The sequence below is a fragment of the Kwoniella europaea genome, chromosome 1, assembly GCF_036810445.1.
Source record: "Kwoniella europaea PYCC6329 chromosome 1, complete sequence".
Lineage (NCBI taxonomy): Eukaryota > Fungi > Basidiomycota > Tremellomycetes > Tremellales > Cryptococcaceae > Kwoniella > Kwoniella europaea.
Window position 1 is genome coordinate 12,639,858 of NC_089487.1, and position 23,741 is coordinate 12,663,598.

A 23,741-nucleotide genomic window follows, 5' to 3' on the forward strand; every position below is an offset into this window, starting at 1 on the left:
TCAGGGTCCTACGTCAGAGTGTGAGTGCGGTCGCTGTACTCTGTGATAATGTGAAGCGCCATATGCTCGGTCCGGCTCACACCCAACATGACACCCAACCCTCTTTCATATCCATCTCATCATCTCTGACCGAATCTCATCTATAACATCCACAAGACCATCCACTCTATCGGACTACGCGAGAGAGCATTGTCGCACAGCCAGCCCCACTCGTATCTTATCAGCACTTCTTACCACTTTAGGAACGACACCCTGGGGAAGCCTTCTATTCCACCATGGCGTACGTAGCCGTAGCAAAGGCTTTATACGAGTACGATGCTCAGGATCCCGAAACGGAGCTATCATTCAAGGAGGATCAAATATTCTATATCATAGAGAAAGAGGATGATGAGTGAGTGTTGTCTCTCTCGGGGGAGTATGAGTGGACAACGGGATATTGCTGATGTATATATTGGTGGTGTTTATAGTTGGTGGAAAGCGAAAGCCAAGGACGACGACGTTGGAGCGGAGGGTAGTGTGGGGCTGATACCTGCCAGCTATGTAGAAGAGGTGAGTTTTATACACTCGAATGACAGTACAGCCCATGGCGAGAGGTTGCTCGATCACAGTCTTATCACCACGACCGAGACATGCTACAAAGGCGATATACCTTGCTGATTCTCTCAACAGATACCTCCCCTCAATACTACCCGAGCGATGTTCGCATACGAGTCCACCTCACCCGAGGAATTATCGATGAACGATGAAGCTGCCTTACACGTCTATTCCGTAGAAGAAGATTGGTTGCTAGTGAAGGTAGAAGGTGGAGATGACAAGCTCGGGTTTGTTCCTCGAAACTACTGTGAACCGCTAGACGCATCTGCCGAAGTTGAAGTGGCAGATGCTGCAGATACCGCCGCGGAGGTAGAAGCTGCTCGACAAGCCGAGAGAGAGAAAGAATTAGCTGAGAAGCAAAGACAATTGAAATTGAAAGATAAGGTGGAAACGTGGAGTATCAGTGAATTAGATGGAAAGAAGAAAAAGAAAGGTACTCTGGGTGTGGGGAACGCAGCTGTCTTCTTCGCCTCTGATACTGATAAAGTGAGCTGGCTCTTCCCCTTGTCATCGTTACACATGACTAATAATAGACAATTTGTCTTTTAGTCTGCCCCCGTTAAACAATACCCTATTACCGATCTCACATCCGTCTCGCAACCTTCATCCAAAACCCTCGATCTCACATTCGCTACGCTCGGTCAACCTCTCCAATTCCACTGTGGTGGTTCAGACACTACCAAAGCCATTCTAGCCAAACTTGAAAACAGCAAAGCTGCTGCGGGAGAAGCTCTCGAGCTTATCAACGAAGCTAGAACCGGTGGATACTCATCAGCTGAAGAAGAAACTCTACCACCACCTACTAGAAACGTTCCTCCTTCAGCCGCGGTCGCTGCCGAACCTAGAGGTGTCAGATTCGCACCTGAACCTGCGCCAGCAGCAGCACCAACTTCGTCTGCTGAAGGTGAAACAGCTACTGTTCAGTACGATTTCGATGCTGATGGGGATGATGAGTTGACCGTCAAAGATGGGGAAATCGTCACGGTAGTAGATAAGGAGAATGATGAATGGTGGTTAGTCAGGAATTCACGAGGCAAAGAAGGTGTCGTTCCTGCTGCATATGTACAACTCAACGATGGATCTGCTCCTCAAGCTGCTGCCGACGAACCTGATAGTGAAGATGAGAGGGAACGAGAGGCTGAAGCTGCAGCGGCACTCGAAGCTGAGCGACAAAGACAAGCTCGAGCTGCTGCTGAAGAGAGAAGAAGAATCCAAGCTGCTGCTGAAGCTAGGAGAGAACAAGAGGAAGAAGATCGACGATTGGCCGAAGCCATCGAGGAGGAACAAAGAGAAAAGGCTGCTAGAAAGGCTCTCAAGAGACAGGAAGAGGATAGGAGAAGGAGAGAAGCTGAAGCTGAAGCTGCGTAAGTCAATATTATTGTGAGAATTTCCGGTAAACGTGTGATTGACGGACCATGTGCAGTCGAGAGAAAGCCCGAAGCGGTGGATTACAACCTCCCAAGATCACCAAAAGACCATCAAACAACGATGTTGCTGCTGCTGCTAGTAAACTTCCTTCTCGTAGTCAAGCGGCTCCTGCTAGACCTCCTGAAAATAACAGACCCAGTGAGTGGTATTATCCATCATATGATGATGGCATCTGAAACTGATGTACATTTTTTTTATCAGAACCAAACCCCAACAGAATCAGAACATGGAGCGATAAGTCTGGGCAATTCAACGTCGAAGCTGAGTATCTCGGTCTTAACGGCAACAAGATCCGTCTGCACAAACTTAACGGTGTTATCATCGAAGTACCTGTGGAGAAGATGTCCAGCCGAGATGTCGAATTGATCCGACGTCATGAAGCCAAGAAGCGAGCTGCTACTTTGGATGACGACGATGTTCCTCTTGGTCAATCCAGTAGACGAAACGGTACTCCAGTCCGTTCGACCGAGAGTGCCAGACGAGCTATGCCAGCTGAAGAGCCCATCCCTCCTGAAGCTATGGCTATGCCACCACCCAGAAAACCCCGATTCGACTGGTTCGAGTTCTTCCTATCATCGGGCTGTGATATGGATGATTGTACCAGATACGCATCAAACTTCGAAAGGGATAGAATCGATGAATCGATTTTACCTGAATTGGAAAGCAGTACTCTCAGAACATTGGGCTTGAAGGAAGGTGATGTGATTAGAGTGAGAAAGGCGATCCAAAATCGGTTTGCGAAAAAGACGCCTGAACAACAAGCTCAGATCGATCAAGATGCTGAATACGCTAAACAACTGCAAGAATTCGAAAATAGTGGTAGAAAAGGTACAGCACCTCAACCTCCTCCTGGCCTCTTCACTGGACCTGGTGGTAAATTATCAAATAATACTAGACGAGGTAGACCTGAGAAGAAAAGTACCGGACCTGAGACGGTGGACGCTTCTGCAATTGCTGCTGCATCTGATCAGTTGTCTAAGGCTACTATCTCATCGCCACCCGCTGCTCCCACGCCTCCACCAATGAGTGTATCTCCCCCTCCAGTCATTGAGGAGAAGAAAGCTCCTGCTATTGCCGGTTTCGATGATGATGCTTGGACAATCAAACCTACCTCCAAGCCAGCTTCTCCCGCTCCGCCCCCACCACCGGCACCTCCTGCGCCTCCCATCTTCCAGACTTCTCCTGCACCAGCTGCTCCCGCAAATAATACCGACTCATTACTTGCTCAGATCAATGCTCTTCGACCAGCTAGTACTGGTCTATCTCAGAACAACACAGGTGGAAGTGGATCGTTCGATCGAGTTTCTCAAATGGTCGGTCAACCTCGTGCACCTTCGGCCCCAGTTCAAAATTACGGATTGGGCGTGCAAAATACTGGTCAACCTATGAACCAGTTAACGGGTTTCCAACAGCAGCAACAGCAATCACCTCAGAACACGGGTCCAAGAGGTCCACTGGCACCTATACCTGCTAATGCAGGATTATTGAACCCTATGCAACCTCAAGTCACCGGAATGTTCGTACCAACAAGAGGTTTATCACCTATGACTGCTCAACAGACTGGGTTCCCTCAACAGCAGCAGCAGCAGATGATGCCTCAACCTACGGGATATCAAGCTGGATTCCAACAAGGGTATGGCGGACAACCTCAACAGATGGCTATGCAACCGAGTGAGTACAAATGCCCTACCCTCTTGTGGCAAACACTGACAAGTGCTTGATGTAGACTTCACAGGATATCCAGGTGTGATGCAACAACCCCAACCACAATCTTCCTTCAATGCGATTGCCAATATGCCACCTCCTCAACCTCAACAGACCGAACAAAATAAATTTGCTCCTTCGAACATCTTTGCAGCTATGAAGCAATCTGATTTCGGTAAACCTGAGGAGCAACAACCGCAGAATGCCAGTGAGTGATCTGTCTGGTCTGGCTATACAGCGAAGCTAAGGACAACGAGTACTGATCATTGTACGATTATGCCTCATTCAGACAAATACGATGCCCTTCGACCGCTTACTACGGGTTATAATGGTGCACCCTCCCAGATGATGCCTCAACAAACTGGATTCGGTGGTATGATGCCCCAACAGACTGGATTCGGTATGATGCCCAATATGACAGGATTCAACCCTAATATGATGGGCAATGGATATATGGGACAACAAGGTCAAGGAGGGCAGCAGAACCCTTATGGATATAGATAGACCTCGAGAGAGTGGTATGGGTATGAGTAGTGATATATGTTCGCATAGAAGAGAAGGTTATATTGTCGGGATTGAGTTGATTTCATGTATAAAAGTTCAATTAGCTTTTGTTAGATCATATAGTCCTTCGCAAAGAAAGGTAGTGGTAAAGAGGATATTGATACATGGCTGTTTTTCTGATTACATGCAATATGCTATCGGTGGGTTCAAATATGTAGAACATTACCAGTAGAGGTTTCTTGGCAATCCAGATTGATTTTCCGAAATTAGAGGTTGTATCTAAAAATAGAAATTGGTTATCTATCCAGTCTTGTCACTGGACATTTGTCTCCGCCGATTCTTATCTAGGCACTGATGAATCCATCGACCCATGCGATTCAAAGATCGATTCTTTCATTAACCCTTGATCAGTAAGTAGACTTAGTACAGGGATACTAGAGTAGACATTCCTCGAAATGAGGATGCAAGACAAGGCTTTTCTTCCCGTTGAAGGGTCCTGTCTGTCTACTCGTGTGGACGGACAGCGTACATACGGATGTAAAGATAAGAAAATGGAAAATGAAAAAGGAGTCATGTTCGGCTAAATTGTCATATCCTTTCATGAATATATAATCCTAGTAGATCCTTTCCACTCTTCTTCTCTTTTTCTTCTTACTCACATATCATATCCAAAATTGGTCATACAAAGAAGGATGGTCTCAACTACTTCCATCTTCGTATCGGCATTGGCCCTCACTTCCTCATTGGTATCTTCCACTCCCACTCTCCTTACTAGGGATGGACAAAATACCACTTCTACCTCTGGCGGGAAGGTGGAATTTCAATTCCCATTATCACCCAAGATAATGCTTATCTCGTAAATCTCTTCTCTCCTCCCCCTTCCATTCATCCATTCATCTATCTATCTGTTTAATAAGGTATCATCATCGCATACAGTACAATGCATTTTGACTGACCGACTCTCACATTGGTTTATATACCAGGTTATTCGCTCCTGAAGACGTATGGACCGAATCACTCGGATTGACCAACAACATCACTCTCCCAGGTTTATCACCCCTCTTCCCCTCTATAGGATGTAACGACGATGCGTCAATCTGTCATATGACAACGGGTGAATCTGAGATCAACGCTGCTTGCTCTACTTCGGCGATGTTATTGGCGGATGAATTTGATTTCACTTCTACTTACTTGTGAGTACGATGAATCCCTCTAGCGGCCAATTGAGTACATCATCACCACAGCGCGGCTGATGAGAGGAGGGTCATGCTGATCAAGTCCTTCCTTGTATATAGCCTTATTGGTGGTATTGCCGGTATCAACCCTTATATGGGAACGACTGGGTCTGTCGGTTTCGCTCGATATGCCGTACAAGTAGCTCTTGGGTACGTGCTTTACAACACATCAGATCTGAACCATTCTTCTTGCATCTGTCTACTTCGAGGCGTACTGACTTGTGCATCTGCAGATACGAGATCGATACTCGACAAATCCCTTCCAACTGGTCTACAGGTTACTGGTTATTCGGCTCAAACCAACCAGGTGAACCAGCAACCACCATCTACGGTACCGAAGTGTACGAGCTCAACACCAACTTACGTGACAAGGTGATGGGATACGTGGGTGACGTAAAGCTCAATGATACTCAAGAAGCAGCCGAGTATAGATCAAAATACGACTACTCACCCGCCAACCAACCGCCTCAAATATTCAAAGGGGACGTATCCACCTCTGATGTCTACTTTGCTGGTAATTTGTTGGATGAGGCTTTCGGAAATATCACTTCGTTATGGACCAACGGAACTGGACTATATGCCTTGACGGCTGAGGAGGATAATGCGATTTTCGAAGCTATGGTTAGATCCCATACCGCCAAGAAGATGGATTTCAGTAGAGTCGTGTTGATGAGGACTGCTAGTGATTTTGATAGAGGTTATGGTGGTTCTGATGCGTGAGTAAAGATTATCTTTTCTACATCCGCCCCTCCTCCGTGGGTATGTAGTCGACACAGCTTACATACCATATCCCATTAGTGTAACCGCTTTCCAAGCTGAACAATACGGTTTCGAAATTGCTATCGCCAACATCCAAATCGCTTACACCCCTATCATCGAGGTGAGCCATCTCCTCTTTTCCATTCCTCATCGTATGAGTAGAGTCTGACTAAAGCTTGACATGCTGTAGGGTATTCTCAATGACTGGGAATCAACTTTCAGCTCAGGTGTGGCGCCCCAAGACGAATGGCTCTACAACGCTGATATCTTCCACACACTCGTGCAAAGAAAGAGGGAAGTAAGAGAATTTGAAAGGATGATGAAGCGATCTCAAGTCGGTAAATTTAGAAGATAGATGGGATTCTTAGGGACAATTTCATGGTTGGTAGATTCACTCAAGGACAGTAAAGTTACATAGAATCAAGGAGTTCAATAAGTTCAAGTATAATCATATCCTCTCTCATTCAGAATTATAACAGGTCTAAGTCTCTGTGAATAAAAGAAATATAATTGTGTGGCCAATCACCTTATGCATACTTACGAGACCATCTTCTCAAATCTGCTGTCTGCATGGTGAGGTGTCACACTAGAACTCGTCACCCCATATTCCCTAACAATCGTGATTGCATAGTCATCCATCATATCTTTCGAGCAGACAGGAGCCTTGAGGTTTGGGTAGAAATGATGTCATACATATACCAATTCCACGATGGCGAAGCTGTTTCATAGCTGTCTTATGACTTTCCTCATCCGCAAGCTCTGTGAGGTCCATTCGTGCTTCAGATTCTTCCAATCCTTTCAACTTCTACACTTCTTACAGACAAAAGCCTTTTGTACTGCATCCGAACACGGTTTGAATCGCGTCGGAGTCAGTGGACTTCTAGCCTCTGATATGTCGATGATAGGAATCTTACGCTGACGCAAGCTGGACTAGAAAGAACCACCGCAGACGCATCGCTGAAGTCTGAAGATTCAGTAACTTACTTTGACGTGCCCCAAAGGATGTACAAGTCAAGTCATTCGTGGTGTGGGATGCTTCGATAATTCATTTGTCGGAAGGGGGATCCAAAACATATGGCGGTATTCGGGTCGATGATACCAAGCTGACACGCCTTTGTCAGATTAGAACACTTGAAAACACCATCCATTGACCGGGCAGGCCATATGGTTAAATGTGTTCATGAAATGCCTCTCAGAGAGACAAGTGTAATCTCAGCATACTGAAGGCTTGTGGACCCACCGTAGTCCGACGCATCGCCCCGATTGGATCACAGGATCACTGTCGAATAGGTTGCATATGATGCCCTGAGGGGAGTTGGCAAGGGCACCCGGAGGCTCGAGCTTGTGTGGGTACATCTGTATGTATGTGAGTGTGTATTCAGGCGACTTCAAGGTCTACTCAATCTTTCTGATGAAATTTCGATTCATTCTGTCATCGTTGTATGCTTTCTTACAGTCTCAGTATCATACAATAACTTAACGTAACTTTGAGGTGCAAGATCTCATGGGACCTAAATTGGCAGTACGGGTTGGGTGGGTTTCTGTCTCTATATTGTTTTCGAGCCATTCATAAGATTGTGAAATCGCCGATCGCTTGACTCTTCACGATATACTGTTGAGCTTCCCAATGCTTAGATCATTTGACGATATACTGAACAGGAAGAAAAGAGGTATGTGATATCCGTCTCTGATCCTGGAATCCGCCTCAAAAGGGTTGTTATGCTGATGAAGCTGGATCATGATGAATATTAGACGAACTACTGAAGAAGATTCCGTACTACTTCTTACTGAAGAGGTTATGCGATCCCGACCAAGATCCAAGCCACTCTCACCCACTCATTCTCACCGAAACCCCCGCCTCCACGAACACCATCGGAAGTAAAAGAAGACAACGATCTATCTCTATTATATCAATTGCCTCTTCAGGTTCTGCATCCTCTGGATCCGATGTACCTAGCTCACCGGTAAGAGCCCCCAAAAGCAAGAGGGTAAAAGGGACTGTACCCGCTTCTTCTCTTTTGCTGGACGATCACATGGGAAACTTCTATCGAGGAACTCTGACACCTCTGAGATCGATCAATCAAGGACCCAGTGACCAGCTCATTCCATCGATGCAATCGCAGAAGGAAACTACCGACTCTGAGGATGATAGTCAGGATAGCTCTACAGAATCGGAGTCACCAGATTCACCATTACATTCACCTTCGTCTGCCAGTGGTGGCGAAAATTCCTCATCAGATGTGGAAGAAGTACCAACCCCAAGTATCCTCGCCAAGCCCAGCAAAACGAGAAGATCTGTCATCAAGAACACCATGCCGGATCAAACAAGTGAGATACGTGATGGTCCAGGTAGAGGAATGCAAGATGCCATAGATGTTGATGATCAACAGCCTACTGTATATCCTCAAGAGCCAATCGAGGAAGAGAAGCCGCGTGTCACGGAATTTGTCGATGAGCTTCCTTCAAACGCTTCTTTCCAAGAGATTCTGTCGTGGGTGACACGTAATGGAGCTGTGGATCAAGATAAACTGAGGGAAACGCCTATGGAAATCCTTGAGAAAGAAATGGAAGTTGGTAAAATTGTTCTAGAACTCCTCAAACCGGATGTTAGAGCAGGCATTATGGAAAAATGCTTGACGAACCGTCAGAAGAATCGCATTCTCGGCCGTGCACGAATGGAGCTGGGATTAGAGGCTATACAGCGTACCATTCAGACTGGGTCAGTGAGACTACATCTACAGTCATATCAAAACGCTGATAATCATATCTGCTTTAGCGTGTCCCAAGCGCCGATTGAAGGCTATGGCTTCGAATTTCACTCAATACCGCCTGGAGACTACGTGGCGAAGCTTCTTGAGCCATTGATTGAATATGCTGGCGGGCATGTCTTACACCGTAAACCAGGTTGATGTGGTCTGCTGATATCACCACAGATCCATGCTCACTGAGTCGGGGAACCGCAAGAGTCGTGACTGCTGCATGCACTATCGCTTGGTGTGGCGAAAACAAGAAGCCACCGCAAATCAACGTCAAGGATATAGCCGCAAGGGTGTAGAGGTATGTTCGGTCAATGTCTGGATTACTCGCTTCTTCTCCATGTGTAGAAACGTGGAGAGTGAGCACTACCAGATCGAAGAACGAGTGGATCGTCTACTAAAGCGATCCCGGCGAGAGTGAGTAAATGATGCATACGAGTTGAAAAGACGACGATACTGATGCAGCTAGTCTAGAAACCGAGCTCCCGGAATCGGTATGCTTGTCTTTGTAGAGCTTTCTTTCGGTAGAAACTTGAAAAGGAATCTCAACAAATTAGCCAAGTGGAATGGATTGTCTGTCTATTTTCGTAAACGTGTGTGTGGTGTGAGCTCATTGGATGTCTCTTTGCAGCTCTGTAGCCTATTCCGAGAAGTATTGGATAGCTGAACATCAAGTGGCAAGCGGCTCCGAGCGGAAACACCATTTAGCGGTTCATGTCAGTATGAATCCAAAACGAGATCGCATAGCGGCCAACGGAATGACCATCAAACCTATGACTCCGGCTGGGTTTTGTGACTACTTGGAGACCCAGAGGAGCAATGCACCGAAGTGCAAGCCTTTCCGACGACAGTCAAATCCGGATAGAACGAAGAAGCAAGGTAGGAAACGTGGAAAGAAGGTCAGGCCAAAAAAGGCTAAGAAATGGAAAGGTGGTGCCACTAAGCAGGGGAACGTTGTGAAACAAGAATGAGTGTCGAACGAGTTGTACATATCAATTTAGAAGCATGATATGTATATATGTTCACATGTGAATTTGCGACAAGTCATGCGAAACAGAACTTGTGTAACAGGCATATGCTTGTACTTTGTGACATGCAGCTTAGGAGATGATGCTGTGTGTCCATCCATGTGATCCCTGAACGACGATCTGTGCTTTAAGTGTGTATGGGTGCATGGATCAGTTGTCGACACGTAGATAAATTTGGACTGTACATTTTCCATTGTTGTCATGACCATTTCCAACATTTACTACAGTAGCAACAGGTGATCCGAGTGTAGTCATTTCTCACCCATTCTGTGTCACACTCAATATGCCGAAAGACGACTCCGGAGCGGGAGTGAGAGTAAGGTGAGTGTTACAGCTATACGGATTTCTGTCCAGGTTCGCTGTTGTGTGCGACAAACGTGATAAAGGTTTCAATACAGTTTGACTGACTGATCTCATTCAAATACAGCTGGACCCCGGAGCTCACTCTGAAACTGCTCAAATTCATCAAGAAAGAGAAATACTATCGACAAGTCTTCTTCCCTCGCTCGTCCACCTTACCTAAGGATCGACACCTGTACGCCCGAGCAGCAATGATAGAGTTCTTCGAAAAGGACGAATGGATGAGAGATGCTGAGCGAAGGAAATTAGCTAAGTGGGATGCAGAAGAGAGAGATTGGAGACCTACACCGGCTTGGGGAAATCATATATCAAATCCTATTGATTGCAGAGTCAAATTGTGAGTAACAATATCTCTTTTTGTTTCCACTCAGAGCAAGATTAGGTAGAGCTGATGTGAGCCTCTCAAATTAGATTGAGACAGAGGATGTTAGATGGGTATTACGAGAAGAAGTACCAGATTGCAGATAGCTGGACTTGTTTTGATGATATACCTGGTTCTAGTAAACGAGGCGAGTGCTTCAAGTCATATCGCACATACTCACAATCTCAGGACGTGAGCTGATTGATGTGTCGGACTAGCTACATTCCGCAAATTGCACCCCTACTACTTCATCCTCAAAGAGCTCTGCGGCACGGGCAGGAAGAATTGTCGTGCTGAAGCTCTCGAGCTTCGAGATATGCCGAAAGCCGATCCCGGAACGAGTAAAAGACGAAAGCGATCACCTTCAAGATTTCCTTCGTGTTCATCGTCATCGTCATCCGCGTCAGAGTCTGGGTCGGAGTCGGATGATACAGCAAGTCCCTCGAGACCGTCCGCGGTAAACATAACTCCTCCGTCCAAAAGATTGAAACCATCTGTACCTGATGCATCTGGTGCAACCAAGGCAGAGGTCAAGGTATTCGCCAATCTTGCCCGGGAGCCAGTACATAGCCCAAATCAGATGCTTCAACAAGCTTCAGCTCCAAGATCAGCTGAGGAATTATACCTAAACTCTGCGAATAACTCTCGATCAGAATTTCAGGTACTAGAGCTGGCAGCGCCCATACATATCGACTCCGACTCGGATGACGAGAGCACATCGGAGTCGTCATCGGTCATGATCCTCTCATCGCCACCCGATCACCCCTTCCCGATGAAACGAGGATCATACATTGGCCTTCGGTCAAGCGCCCGATCGAATCATCTCAGGGGTGTCCATAGAGACTCTTCTACTAGTACCAGTGAATCCACGGAAGCCAACTATCCTCAAGTCGTTGCGTCAGACTTAAGACGTGAGGCTGATAGCTTGCTGGATGCGAAAATCGAGCCATTACCTCGTCGCAACGAAGGGGAGCGAGTCTTGGAAACCCTTCGCCTGGACGAAGTCTCGACTGATGAACTCTGGAGGGTATTCAAGCTGAAGTCGAACAAGTTAGATGAGAGAAGTGCTCCCCTTACGGGTTGGTGGAGAGAAAAATGGCATCCGAAAAATCACTCAGGAAAGAAGAAGTCTCTAATGCTGGTTTTCACGGCTATGATGGAAATAGGAGTTGAAGTCCTTCGTAGAAGGTTCACTACGACGTAAGTAGATACGATCCACGATCCTTTCAGGTAGATCTGACCTGATTTATTTGCTAGAGCCCGCGTGTCTCGATTCTTCGACCAATTCCGGATCTGGATACCGACCAGTTGCTCCGAAATTGCTGTCGTGAAAGATCTTAGACTATTGCTCGAGAGAGTAGGAGCGTGAGTGATACGAATTGAAAAGCTGAGTGCTCATGATGAGCAACTCTGTAGATCCGTCCACTATGATATCAACGACTTCTTCAACGATCCTGCGCCACAAGCCTGGCGTCTGGAAGGGCGCACGATATCCTCGGATAGCGGGTCCAAATTGGAGGCAAAGTTGCGGAGCATAGAGGGCGTCTCTTTCAACAGCTTTATCGATCGCATGTACTCCCTGACCACTGATCAAGTCGCTCTCCTTACAGAGTTAGAGAGGGAGCTGACGTCTTTCGCAGAAACGTGTAAAATTCGGTAAGCAACTGACTGTGTCCGCTCATGGACTCATATGTAGCAGCAGGACTGACTCGCGCACTAGCCCAATGCTCTGCCTCGCCAATACCGCAATTTACGTATCATCTAACGTTCCGGTAGTCATAGCAAACGCCTTGAGAACAATTGCATCAGCAGAAGGGGGGTAAGTGAGAGTCTTGTCTTGTGGTCTCTTATTTCATGCTGAGCTGTATGCAATCTACAGTCATATTCAAGTGGTTGAGAGTCAGTGGCTTCGGTATGACGGTCAACGAATCAAAATCGCTGTAGTTACAAATAAGATACAAGCTAGATGTACACCCAACAGAGATCGAGGGCAGTACAGGACGCCACTTGGCTTCATGCGTTTTGTCGAGATGTTGAGGACCGAATTCATGGCTAGCACAGTGTTGTAAGTAGAACATGGATATGGTAGATTGCGCAATCAGTCATCCGATCAGATTATACGAATACAGTAGAAAAGTAGATTTGAACATGGTATGCATCGATAATCCGTTGACTTTCTTGTCTATAAATGTGTACCTAGAGTTTGTTAAGAGGAATACCAGCTAGTTCTTCATAGCCGAGGGCATTGTTGAGATTCTAAATTTTGCGATAAGTCAGCATGAAATCCCATATGCCTGGGTAAAACTCCTTTTCCAATGGTGGGTGCAGGATACAGTAGTGCCGAGAGAAACAAGACTCACCTGCATACACTGAGTAGCAGCTCCTTTAAGCAAGTTATCCAATGTTCCCTATAACACATCACCAGCATTAGTACCTTCATCTTTCCTTCACTACTGAGAAATCAGCTTTGATCAGATCACTTACAACTACAACAACCCTCTTCCCAGAACTATGCACCTGCACCCCACCCATTTTCCAACCATGTCTTCCCTCAATATCCCTGACGTCCGGTACAGTCTTTCCCAATTCGATCAATCGCTCATTCTGGTATTTCTCCTGGTACAACTCGAAAATCTCTGAAGCTCTGAAAGATTTATCGAGAGGAGCAGTGAGAACTGAGATTATCCCCGAAAACCAAGGTGCGACATTTGGGATGAAAGCGAGTTTGAAATCTTGTTGAGAGGTAAGGCTAGATAGGTGATTGGAAGCTTCCCTTTCGTGGATGTGGTCGGTCAGGGTGTATGGTCGGATTGAAAGACCGAGATCTTGGGCAGACTAGATCATGTCAACATTATAATCAGTATCAAGCAGAGTTTACCAAGATATATAGGTAAAATAGATGGAATGAATTATCAATAAAGTATGAGGTGGATTGGGCTGTAATGTTTCTTAAGGGAGATGGATCTGTCCGGAAGGCGGAACTCACGATCTTAGGAACAGTCTTGGGTCTACCTTCTTCATCCTTCTCACCCGATTTCGTACCCGCACCTGAGAATCCCGATACTCCAAAGACCGATGGCATCTGGGATTTATCCAAATGAGGCATGAGAGGAGCCAAGAGGAGTTGAGTGTTGGTAGCGTAACATCCAGGATTGGATATTCTAGTTGATCGTTTAGATTCTTCACGTCCGTATAATTCTATTTTTTTGCATTCACATGACAAATGCATATGCATATGACAAATTCAATTTAATTCAGCTTATATTCTTCTTTATATCTACAATCCTATACATAACCTCTTCTCTATTTCTTTCAAACGGAAATTTTCTCACCCGGCAAACCATATGTCCAGTCTTTCTCAAATCTATAATCCGCACTTGTATTCGGCAGCTAATCTTGAGGATTCCAAGTGTGGGTGGGTTAATTAACATACCTGTGTATTCTTGCACCTAAGAGGACCTTCTTCCTTGGAGGAATCTTCTACCATTCAAAGCAGAGTCATGACGGAGATTTCAATCTTGATTCTACCGGATGAGATACTTTTCAACAGCACACGTACGTCTTCCAGAAACTTCCGGTTCATCTCCGTAGATCGTAGTAGGGGTGTTTTTGAAATCACCAAAGATCTCAGCAACACTTCGTTTACCGGAGATTACTTCAGGATCTCTTTCAGTGAAAACCTGTCGGAGTTGAGTAGATCCAACAGCTTCTACACCAGGTTGCTTGTACAACTTGTGTCCTCTTCGGATCAAGGTCCCGGCACCGGCATCGGTGAAAAGTTCTTTCTGGAGCATTCCGGTGGAGATGATGGCGACGGAAGAAGTTCGAGGGAGAGTATCGAGGAGTTCCTTGATCTCTCGGATCTTGAGTTTGGTACCGAATTTGACCCATGATTCCTTCATGAGGGAGTCGTACTCCTCATCAAGGTTGATGGTGGAAATCTTCTTTCCAGATACACCGTGGAACAAACCACCCTTCTCGTTGAGGTATACGATCTTCATGGGCTGTGTTCACAAGGACAGTCAGCAGCGATTGGGCATTTTTTACAGGGATGGCTCACCTCGAGGACTCTAGCCAATTCTCCGGCAGCGACATCTGCATTAACGTTCAAGATTTGACCTTCGGCATTTTCAGCGAGCGAGGTGAGGATGGGCAGACATCCAGCTTTGATAGCAGCTTCGATAGGAGCTTTATCAACTCGAGTGATCTTTCCAACAAGACCGTATTTGGCTTTGTCGAGGTAGTCGGCGGTGAAAACACCGGTGGGAATGGGTCGAGCACGTGTACCGAGTCGCTCAAGAGCAGTAGTAAGCTTGAGGTTTTCTTGGAGGAAAACTCGCTACACACAGAATCAGCATGCTGTGACATACAAAGCGATGCGTCAATTTAACTCACTCGAGCGATAGAAAGGGTTTTGGGGTCTAATGAGATCAGTCAGCTAAATCTATTGGTTGTTGCAAGTTAACCAGTAACTGACCTGTAATTCGGATACCGTCTTCGTAGTCTGGGACGATACCTTCAGCTTCGAGAATGTCGTTACTGGCAGAAAAGAGGTCAGCCCAGTCTGCCAAAGAAGGTGAGGTGGCAGATCATCCGAAAGGGAGAAATACGAGCCCGACTTACAGCTGAGGACCAGCACCGTGTAATACTATAGGGAACAGCCCAAGTCTGTTCAAGAAGGACAATGAGAGAGCGAGATCGTCAAGCTCGTTGGTAAGGATAGCACCACCGATTCTATAGCGTAGTCGAGTTTAGTATGGTTTCCTAATGGAAAGATAACCCGGAGATTTCGGTTAACTTACTTGAGAACAGCGAATTTAGCTTCTGGAAGAACACCACCGGGAGAAGCATCTTTGGATGATTGGGTGAAGATACGAAGGTATCTTTCTACTTCGTGCCGTGATCCCAAGGAGTACAAAAGTCTGATGATAGTGTCCTATCAGATCCAACCATCTCATCAGTCTCTGCGCTGTATATTAACCCATGCAAGGTTACTTGATGACTTACCCTATCCATACCACCTTCCCTCCCAGCGCCAATGGAGCCAGTCAAGCCTCTCTTCCTGATCTCATGTCCTACTTTCTTAACATCTAATTCGAAGAGGACGTTCTCCTTAGTAGATAGCTGAGAAGCGGAAGCTGATACGGGAGCGGAGGGTTTTGAGAATGCTCGGATGGAAGGTCGAGAGAGGTTGAGGGCGGAACGAGGGATGTTGGAGCACCGTCTTAACATTGTGTATGCGGGTGTCCAATTGTGTGTCAATGTTATCTATATATAGTCAAGGTTATGTGGTGCACGATGAGGATTGAAGATGAGGTCGTAGATGTGAATCCAACTCCGACTAGCGAGTCGAATGAAAATCAGGCCAAGGTTGAGAGTACTCGAGTACTATACAATGTACGACTGACTGATAAGCTGATAAGAGGTAACCGAGATCAAAACACACACCTTAGATCGGATATTGCCACATCACTGGGTAAGCGGAATCAATTCAGATGCAGAACGATGAGATCTAGTTACCCAAAGAGGTAATTAAAGTACGCGGCTGCCTTTTGGTTGAACGAGAGTGAAAGTGGGAATGTCAACAAACCATGACCAAACAACAACATCACCGTACATAGCAGACAATAGCATAGCTAACGAACACATCGCATAGGGACCACCACCACCCTCAGCATGTCTGAGGATCAAGAGAATATAGTATGTCACCCGGTCAGCTCATGCTTGTTGGTATAGATACAGACTGACACGTTATGTTACCTACTCGTAGGCACCGATGTCACGATTACCTCGATTGGCTTCATCACCCGCCAGACCATCTTCCATACCTACCCTCAGCTCAGCTCCATTGATATCATCTGGTAATGCAAACAAAAGGAAACTACCTTCATCACCATTAGTTCCACCATCCACCAAACGATCAGTATCTGGATCCAGTTCCGGGCTGAGATCATCGCAAAGAGGGGGATTCGTTCCTACTGCCTTCCAGAAACCCTCCTCAACTGGTAGACCTGCAACAGCTTTGGGGGCACCAACAAATAGGAGAACAGGAAGTACGGGAAGTACAGGTAGTGCTGGTTCATCATCCACATCCGCAACTACCAGAGCTAGAACGGCTGGGACCGTGACCAAAAGACCACCTGTCAGTGCAAGTTCGACTACAACTCGGAATGGAAGTACGGTAGGGAGAAGTATGGGACCGGGTGCAAGAGCTACTAGTAGAGGTGTTAGTCCTGGTTTGGCTGCTCCGTCAACCGCCAGATCAGCTATAGGAAGTGGAGTAGCTAGTGCTGCTCAGTTTAAGGTGGGTTAGCTATCCTGGATAGGTCTTGTTCTTGTTCTTCAGCTAACTTTTCAGGTGAACAGAGCCATGATGGAAGACTTGAGAATGTTGAGAGGATGGTAGGAGGCTTCAAGGATCTGTTGGAACGAGAGTGAGTGATGAGGAATTCACATGCCAAGATACCACTGCTGATTTCGATCAACTCTGTTGCTTAGACAAGCAAAAAGTCAGTTGCCCGATTCTCCACGGCGAGCCTATAACTGATGTCCATATTAAATCCTCTCACTCTCGCAGTATCATCCCTTCAAATGTCCCAAGTCGATCTTCAAGCCCTCCTCCAATCCACTCAGAATACTGAAAGAGAAGCTAGGAGAGATCTATCTTCAGCTTCTGAGGAACTCGCGGCTCTGCGTGCGTCTCATGCGAGAGAGATTGATGATTTGGAGAGGACGATAGCAAGGAAAGATCGGGAAAAGAGGGGTTTAGAAGATGAGTTGAAGGATAGTAGAGAAGAACTGAGTAGGGAGAGAGAGACGATACGACAATTGAAGGTGAGTTTGAATTGCGATTTTCGACCCTGCCTGCGTCCAACATTCAATCATACGACTATCTAGATCACTCACTCCGACTGAACTGGACTATATATGATTGATATACATGATACACTGACATAACCCCCTTCTTAGCAATCTCTTGCCGAACACTCCACTCAGCATATAACGCTCTCCGCTCAATTACAAGCTTCGCAAATGCAACTGACCAGCGTCCAAGCTGAAGTAGAACGAGCTACCTTGAGTGTATCCAGCATGAGAGCTGAATTGGCTATCGGTCAGGAGAACGCTAAGAAGGCTGAAGAACTGGCAGCGGAGAAGGTCAAAGCAGCTGAGGAAGAAAGAGATAGGCGGATAGCTGAGATTGAGGAAGAGCTGAGAACTGCTGAGACGATAAGGAGGAAGTTGCACAATCAAGTTCAAGAGTTGAAGGGTTAGTCCAATATACACAATCCGTCAGAAAAAAAATGTTAACTGAAGGTAAATGATAATTATACAGGTAATATAAGAGTGTTTGCTCGTGTAAGACCGGCTCTCGGTAAGCTATTCCATTCGACTTTTTCGAAATATGCGGCTCATAGTGGTTTGTATAGCCCACGAATCGTCATCGCCTGAAGCTCTTGCTGAGATCGCTTATGGGGACGAACGAACGGCCCAGGAAACTGGTCAATCTCAGATAGTAGTGAAGAGTAGATCGGAAAGTGCGACTGGACAAGCGAGAGAACAGGAATATCCGTTCACTTTTGACAAAGTATGTCGACTTTTTGCCTTTCGCTCCAAAGTGACGTTGCTGATATATGATATGTCGATAGATATTCGCTCCTCAGGCTGGCCAGAAGGAAGTTTTCGAAGAGATATCCATGTTGGCCCAATCGGTTCTAGATGGATACAACGTGAGCTGGAATCGGAAAGTTTGTTGAGGAAACGACAATCAGCTGATTTTCACCATTTTTACAGGTGTGCATATTTGCCTATGGTCAAACGGGTTCCGGTAAATCTTGGACTATGGAAGGTGGTCAGGTAAGCTTTTTCTCAGTTATATCGAGAATAAAGATGTTAGCTGACTTGCAGATGAGTGGGGTCGATGGTAGAACGATCAAGACGCGGGTATGATACCTCGAGCTATCGATATGATCTTCACTGTTTCTAGTGGATTGAAAGACCGAGGATGGAAATATCAGATGGAGGGGCAGTTCTTGGAAGTGTACAATGAAGTGGTAAGTTGACTATCGACTGTTTGGATTGTTTTGAGTTCAGTTGTCTGAAGGCTCATCGGAATATGATAGATAAACGATCTACTGGGTAGTGGTCAATTCGATTCGAAGAAACATGAGATCAAAACTGTCGATGGAAAAGTAAGCGTGACGGATGTAGTCAGCAGTGAGTGACTGTTCAAACTGACATTTCAGCTAATTCACCTCATTTGACTAATTCTGCCTGTTGTTGTACTATACAGTACCACTCAACAACCCTCGTCAAGTATCTACTTTACTCGAACGAGCAAGTAGTAGACGTGCGGTAGCTGCTACGTTGATGAACGAGCGATCTTCAAGATCCCATTCGGTATTTACGCTGAAAGTCAGAGGTGAAAATCCATTGACTAATGAGAGGTGTGAAGCTATGTTGAACCTTGGTAAGTGGAAACACATCCGTTTTCCAACCATATGTTAGGAATCGTTTCCGACGATGTACCCAAGAAGCTAAATATCTCCTTCAATATCACATGTAGTCGACTTGGCAGGATCAGAAAGATTAGAGAAATCCGGAGCGGGAGAGAACAAAGATAGGATGAGAGAGACTATCAACATAAACCGATCTTTATCTGCTTTGGCGGATGTGATAGGTGCTTTGGGAAGTGGAAAGGAAGGTGGTCATGTTCCTTACAGGAATTCAACTTTGACTAGGTTGTTGCAGACTTCTTTAAGTGGTGGGTAGATCTTCGATCTCCGATCCTGATAACAATCGAAGCAAATCTGTGATCCCTCTTATATGATATATCAATAAGCTGATCAAGTCCTTTTTTCCAAAACTAGGCTCAAGTAAGACACTCATGATGTGTAATCTATCACCACTTTCGGTCCATCTCAACGAAACGCTATGTTCACTTAGGTTCGCTACTAAAGTGAATTCAACGGTGGTAGGACAAGTGAGAAAGCAAATTGCCAAATAGAAGATATTCAGGAGCATATGATTTCGACGAAGAAAGTGAAAGAGAAGGAACGATAGAATATCTTCCTTCCTCTCCGCAACAGACTAATTTGTCGTTCCATAGGAATAGAAACATCGAAATGGATTGCATGGACAGTCCGAAGTTGAGGGTCGATTTGGGTTTTTACTTTCAATTCTGCGTAAATACATACCATACCATTACACATACCTCAAAGTTCAGAGAATATCTCATTTTTAGAAAGTATCTTGATTGATATCTTGTCGTAAACTTTCTTATCATGTATTATATGATCTCATCGACTCATCAAGACCTCAAGTATTGCATGTTAATTAATGATCAGTAGGATATAGTAGTATATGGTGGTGTATGGGATATATACATCCATCGAAATACCATCCGTTACTAGCTAATGTATGGTGCTAGTAAACCATTACTATATCACTTTCTCTCCCTTCAACAGTATATCCCCAACTCTCAACCTCGTATAACCCTGTTTATGTTCAATCGTCTTCTTGTATCCCTTCCTTCTCTTTTTCTTCAATATCCTCTCCAAAGGTGATTTGGTATGTTCTAATATCGTAAGATTACAATCTACCACTCCTTCAGGTATACCCTCAAAGCTACTTAATCTTTTAGATTTCCAATCCATTGATCGTTTCAATATCGCTGCGTTGGACGCCTGACTCCTTAATGCATAATCCCTCGAACCTACTTCCAATACCTTTGTGAGGGACAGAGTACTACCTGGAGATTGAACAGGTTTAAGTTGTGGAAGGGTTAAGATGTCTTTAGGATGTAAGAGATAATTCCGAGAGTAGAGACGGGCGATAACGTATCGACCGCAAGATGAAGTCGATTGAGAAGATATGAGGGATATAGCCTCGGATGTGGAGTTGGGTAGGATTGTTGGAGATGAGGAAGAAGGGAGGATAGGTGGTAAATGGGATAAAGCCGATGATGATGAAGAAGAGGGGATGTCGGAAGGTGGGAGTGGGGTTGTTGGTGGTGGGAGGGGGGCGGTGGTTTGAAGACCCCTTGAGAGGGAGAGTCTGGCGAAGGCTAGGGATGTTGTACACAAGATCAGTGATTGTACATATCTCATTTGGGTACAAGTCAAAGATTCCATTGGTGTATTGTACAGCTCGTCGGTGAAAGTGTGATTTACTTACCAGACGATATGTTGGTGCTTGGTCTAGGAGGCATGATGGGTGTGTTGACTCTGTCGTCCTCGCCCTCGTTCTAGATGGATTGATGTTGATTTACAGTCATCAATGTTTGTCTCTATACGCTATGTGCATATCGGTCTTTCCATCTCTCGACATCTATCTTGGACATTTCTCATCCAACAGTGATCCTCGGATAAATGCCAATGAATTCAATCGGAATATTCCCCTGTCGTTTGATTCCGCCTCATCGTTGTGAAATGAAATCCCGATAACCCCGATCCGTATTAATCCCATATTCCCTTGATTCCCTTAGTGTGTGGGCTGCATCCAACCATGTACCACCTCTCAACACCACCCACGTACCCACCACAGACAGACTCATACTCATTCACCACCTCACTTCTTCATCTCTCACTCAACAAAAGTCTTATCGAAAGACCGAATCCTTCTTCTACTCCTATATCCACACTCACCACTCATCCTCTCGTCTAAAAATGCGTGCCGCCTTTAGGAACACCCTCAGAGGAGCTGTCGCTTCCAGCGTGAGTCATTTGACAGTCTTTGGGGAAGGGGATTAGTCGAATACGGATCTAAAGATGGTGTAAAGAGAAAAGAGAATATCAGTCTGGAGGAAATGCATCTAGCTCGTCGAGCATAGGAGGAGATGGTCACAGAACAGAAAAGCATCAGGAGATTGAACAGGAGTCAATACACCATACATCGTTTGAAACACCCCGCTAACATCTCATACCCCCAACAGGCCAGAACCAGAGCTGCTCCCCTTGCTGCTCGAACTTACGCTACCGCCAAGCCTGGTACGTCCCATCCCTCTCACCTACTATCCGCGATTCATCATGCTGATATGCCTTCTCACTTCCTGTTTCTCTCACTGTCATCCCACCACCTAAATCCGCGTTTCGGCCGATCCCCTTCTCTTCACTCCCACAGCCGCTTCTGAAGTCTCTTCCATCCTCGAGGGCCGAATCGCCGGTGCTTCCGTCGGTGGTGATGTCCAAGAGACCGGACGAGTCTTGACCATTGGTGATGGTATCGCGAGAGTTTACGGTTTGAGAAACGTTCAAGCCGAAGAAATGGTTGAATTCTCTTCAGGTGTCCGAGGAATGTGTTTGAACTTGGAAGCCGACAACGTCGGTGTAACCATCTTCGGTAACGATAGATTGATCAAGGAAGGTGATACCGTCAAGAGAACCGGTCAGATCGTGGATGTCCCCGTAGGACCAGGTCTCTTGGGTCGAGTCGTCGATGCCCTCGGTAACCCCATCGACGGTAAAGGTCCTATCAAGGCCGACGGTAGAACCCAAGCTCAATTGAAGGCTCCTGGTATCTTGCCCCGACGATCCGTACACGAACCTATGCAAACTGGTCTCAAATCAGTTGACTCCTTGGTACCTGTGAGTATCCGATCTGCTTTCTCATGTATCATTTTCGTTGCTGACCTTTGTTGTCTACCCAGATCGGTCGAGGACAACGAGAACTTATCATCGGTGACAGACAAACCGGTAAATCCGCCGTCGCTATCGACACCATCCTCAACCAAAAGAAGTGGAACGACGGTGCCGATGAATCCAAGAAGCTCTACTGTGTCTACGTTGCCGTTGGTCAAAAACGATCCACCGTCGCTCAGCTCGTTCAAACCCTTGAACAAAACGATGCCTTGAAATACTCCATCATCGTCGCTGCCACCGCTTCCGAAGCCGCTCCCCTTCAATACCTTGCTCCTTTCTCTGGTTGTGCCATGGGTGAATGGTTCAGAGACAACGGTAGACACGCTTTGATCATCTACGATGATTTGTCCAAACAAGCCGTCGCCTATCGACAAATGTCTTTGCTTCTTAGACGACCTCCCGGACGAGAAGCTTACCCCGGTGATGTCTTCTACTTGCACTCCAGACTTTTGGAGAGAGCCGCCAAGCTCAACGCCGATTACGGATCTGGTTCCCTCACTGCCCTCCCCATCATTGAAACCCAAGGTGGTGATGTGTCCGCTTATATCCCTACCAACGTTATCTCCATCACTGATGGACAAATCTTCTTGGAAGCTGAATTGTTCTTCAAGGGTGTCCGACCAGCTATCAACGTCGGTCTTTCCGTATCTCGAGTAGGTTCCGCCGCTCAAACCAAATTGATGAAATCCGTCGCCGGTTCTCTTAAATTGTACCTTGCCCAATACCGAGAAGTCGCTGCTTTCGCTCAATTCGGTTCCGATTTGGATGCTTCTACCCGATACCTCCTTAACAGAGGTGCTCGTCTCACTGAACTCCTCAAACAACCTCAATACCAACCGTAAGTGTCTTTAATAAGAAACTTGATATCATGTGCTGATACATCTTTTGTTTATGTAGCATGCCTACCGAAATCATGGCTCCTTTGATCTACGCTGGTGTTAACGGTAAACTCGATAAAGTCCCTGTTGACAAGATTGGTGCTTGGGAGAAATCTTTGTGAGTATAACACAATAGAGGCATCTCTGTAAGGTTCTGTAGCTGATGGGTTGATGGATGAAACAGCACTGAACTCCTCAAATCTCAACACGCTGCTCTCCTCGAGAAACTCTCCGGTGGTGTTTTGACCAAGGAGATCGAAGAAGAGATGGCCAAGGTCATTGATGCCCACGTTGCTGACTTCACCGCTTAGATTTGATCTAGTGTATTAAAAGTAATATCATTAATTATATCTTTGTGGGTGTGGGTGTGGGTTTTACGATTATAGAAAGGAGAGGAAAGCATTTTCCTATGGGATAAGGGGGGTGATAAGTTGCCGGAAAATAACAAAAATGCATGGAATTGAAATCAAATTTAATTACTATCTGAGTACGATCTTC

General features: G+C 45.9%; 9 protein-coding genes across 9 annotated transcripts; 7 read left to right on the forward strand and 2 right to left on the reverse strand.

The window, feature by feature from the left end:
- Positions 1-275: 275 nt before the first annotated feature.
- Positions 276-4,230, forward strand: V865_004829 (uncharacterized protein; the record flags this gene model as incomplete). The annotated part of the gene is made up of 8 exons (XM_066228604.1): positions 276-391; positions 468-549; positions 670-1,080; positions 1,144-1,958; positions 2,018-2,160; positions 2,224-3,693; positions 3,749-3,934; positions 4,016-4,230. 8 exons carry the CDS (start codon positions 276-278, stop codon positions 4,228-4,230), a joined length of 3,438 nt encoding a protein of 1,145 aa, XP_066084701.1.
- A 692-nt stretch (positions 4,231-4,922) lies between these two features.
- V865_004830 (uncharacterized protein) lies at positions 4,923-6,579 on the forward strand (the record flags this gene model as incomplete). The annotated part of the gene is made up of 6 exons (XM_066228605.1): positions 4,923-5,086; positions 5,214-5,423; positions 5,526-5,615; positions 5,699-6,181; positions 6,264-6,345; positions 6,415-6,579. 6 exons carry the CDS (start codon positions 4,923-4,925, stop codon positions 6,577-6,579), a joined length of 1,194 nt encoding a protein of 397 aa, XP_066084702.1.
- A 1,272-nt stretch (positions 6,580-7,851) lies between these two features.
- On the forward strand, positions 7,852-9,133 carry V865_004831 (uncharacterized protein; the record flags this gene model as incomplete). Its single annotated transcript, XM_066228606.1, has 3 exons — positions 7,852-7,894; positions 7,977-8,943; positions 9,001-9,133. 3 exons carry the CDS (start codon positions 7,852-7,854, stop codon positions 9,131-9,133), a joined length of 1,143 nt encoding a protein of 380 aa, XP_066084703.1.
- Positions 9,134-10,291: 1,158 nt separating this feature from the next.
- Positions 10,292-12,798, forward strand: V865_004832 (uncharacterized protein; the record flags this gene model as incomplete). Its single annotated transcript, XM_066228607.1, has 8 exons — positions 10,292-10,329; positions 10,436-10,705; positions 10,780-10,877; positions 10,948-11,929; positions 11,987-12,094; positions 12,146-12,385; positions 12,450-12,548; positions 12,609-12,798. 8 exons carry the CDS (start codon positions 10,292-10,294, stop codon positions 12,796-12,798), a joined length of 2,025 nt encoding a protein of 674 aa, XP_066084704.1.
- A 127-nt stretch (positions 12,799-12,925) lies between these two features.
- V865_004833 (acetylglutamate kinase) lies at positions 12,926-15,961 on the reverse strand (the record flags this gene model as incomplete). The annotated part of the gene is made up of 13 exons (XM_066228608.1): positions 12,926-12,985; positions 13,090-13,137; positions 13,214-13,564; positions 13,716-13,927; positions 14,062-14,119; positions 14,163-14,209; positions 14,289-14,733; positions 14,790-15,068; positions 15,125-15,150; positions 15,207-15,268; positions 15,353-15,463; positions 15,532-15,665; positions 15,737-15,961. The coding sequence occupies 13 exons, from the start codon at positions 15,959-15,961 to the stop codon at positions 12,926-12,928; spliced, it is 2,058 nt and encodes a 685-aa protein (XP_066084705.1).
- Positions 15,962-16,405: 444 nt separating this feature from the next.
- V865_004834 (uncharacterized protein) lies at positions 16,406-17,276 on the forward strand (the record flags this gene model as incomplete). Its single annotated transcript, XM_066228609.1, has 4 exons — positions 16,406-16,429; positions 16,500-17,033; positions 17,096-17,163; positions 17,228-17,276. 4 exons carry the CDS (start codon positions 16,406-16,408, stop codon positions 17,274-17,276), a joined length of 675 nt encoding a protein of 224 aa, XP_066084706.1.
- Positions 17,277-17,320: 44 nt separating this feature from the next.
- Positions 17,321-19,733, forward strand: V865_004835 (uncharacterized protein; the record flags this gene model as incomplete). Its single annotated transcript, XM_066228610.1, has 11 exons — positions 17,321-17,563; positions 17,699-17,996; positions 18,063-18,101; positions 18,157-18,314; positions 18,376-18,456; positions 18,521-18,583; positions 18,655-18,780; positions 18,850-18,943; positions 19,020-19,196; positions 19,293-19,490; positions 19,597-19,733. 11 exons carry the CDS (start codon positions 17,321-17,323, stop codon positions 19,731-19,733), a joined length of 1,614 nt encoding a protein of 537 aa, XP_066084707.1.
- Positions 19,734-20,166: 433 nt separating this feature from the next.
- V865_004836 (uncharacterized protein) lies at positions 20,167-20,936 on the reverse strand (the record flags this gene model as incomplete). The annotated part of the gene is made up of 2 exons (XM_066228611.1): positions 20,167-20,792; positions 20,903-20,936. 2 exons carry the CDS (start codon positions 20,934-20,936, stop codon positions 20,167-20,169), a joined length of 660 nt encoding a protein of 219 aa, XP_066084708.1.
- A 457-nt stretch (positions 20,937-21,393) lies between these two features.
- On the forward strand, positions 21,394-23,554 carry V865_004837 (ATP synthase subunit alpha, mitochondrial; the record flags this gene model as incomplete). The annotated part of the gene is made up of 6 exons (XM_066228612.1): positions 21,394-21,441; positions 21,660-21,714; positions 21,848-22,311; positions 22,374-23,203; positions 23,263-23,361; positions 23,428-23,554. 6 exons carry the CDS (start codon positions 21,394-21,396, stop codon positions 23,552-23,554), a joined length of 1,623 nt encoding a protein of 540 aa, XP_066084709.1.
- Between the last annotated feature and the right edge of the window lie 187 nt (positions 23,555-23,741).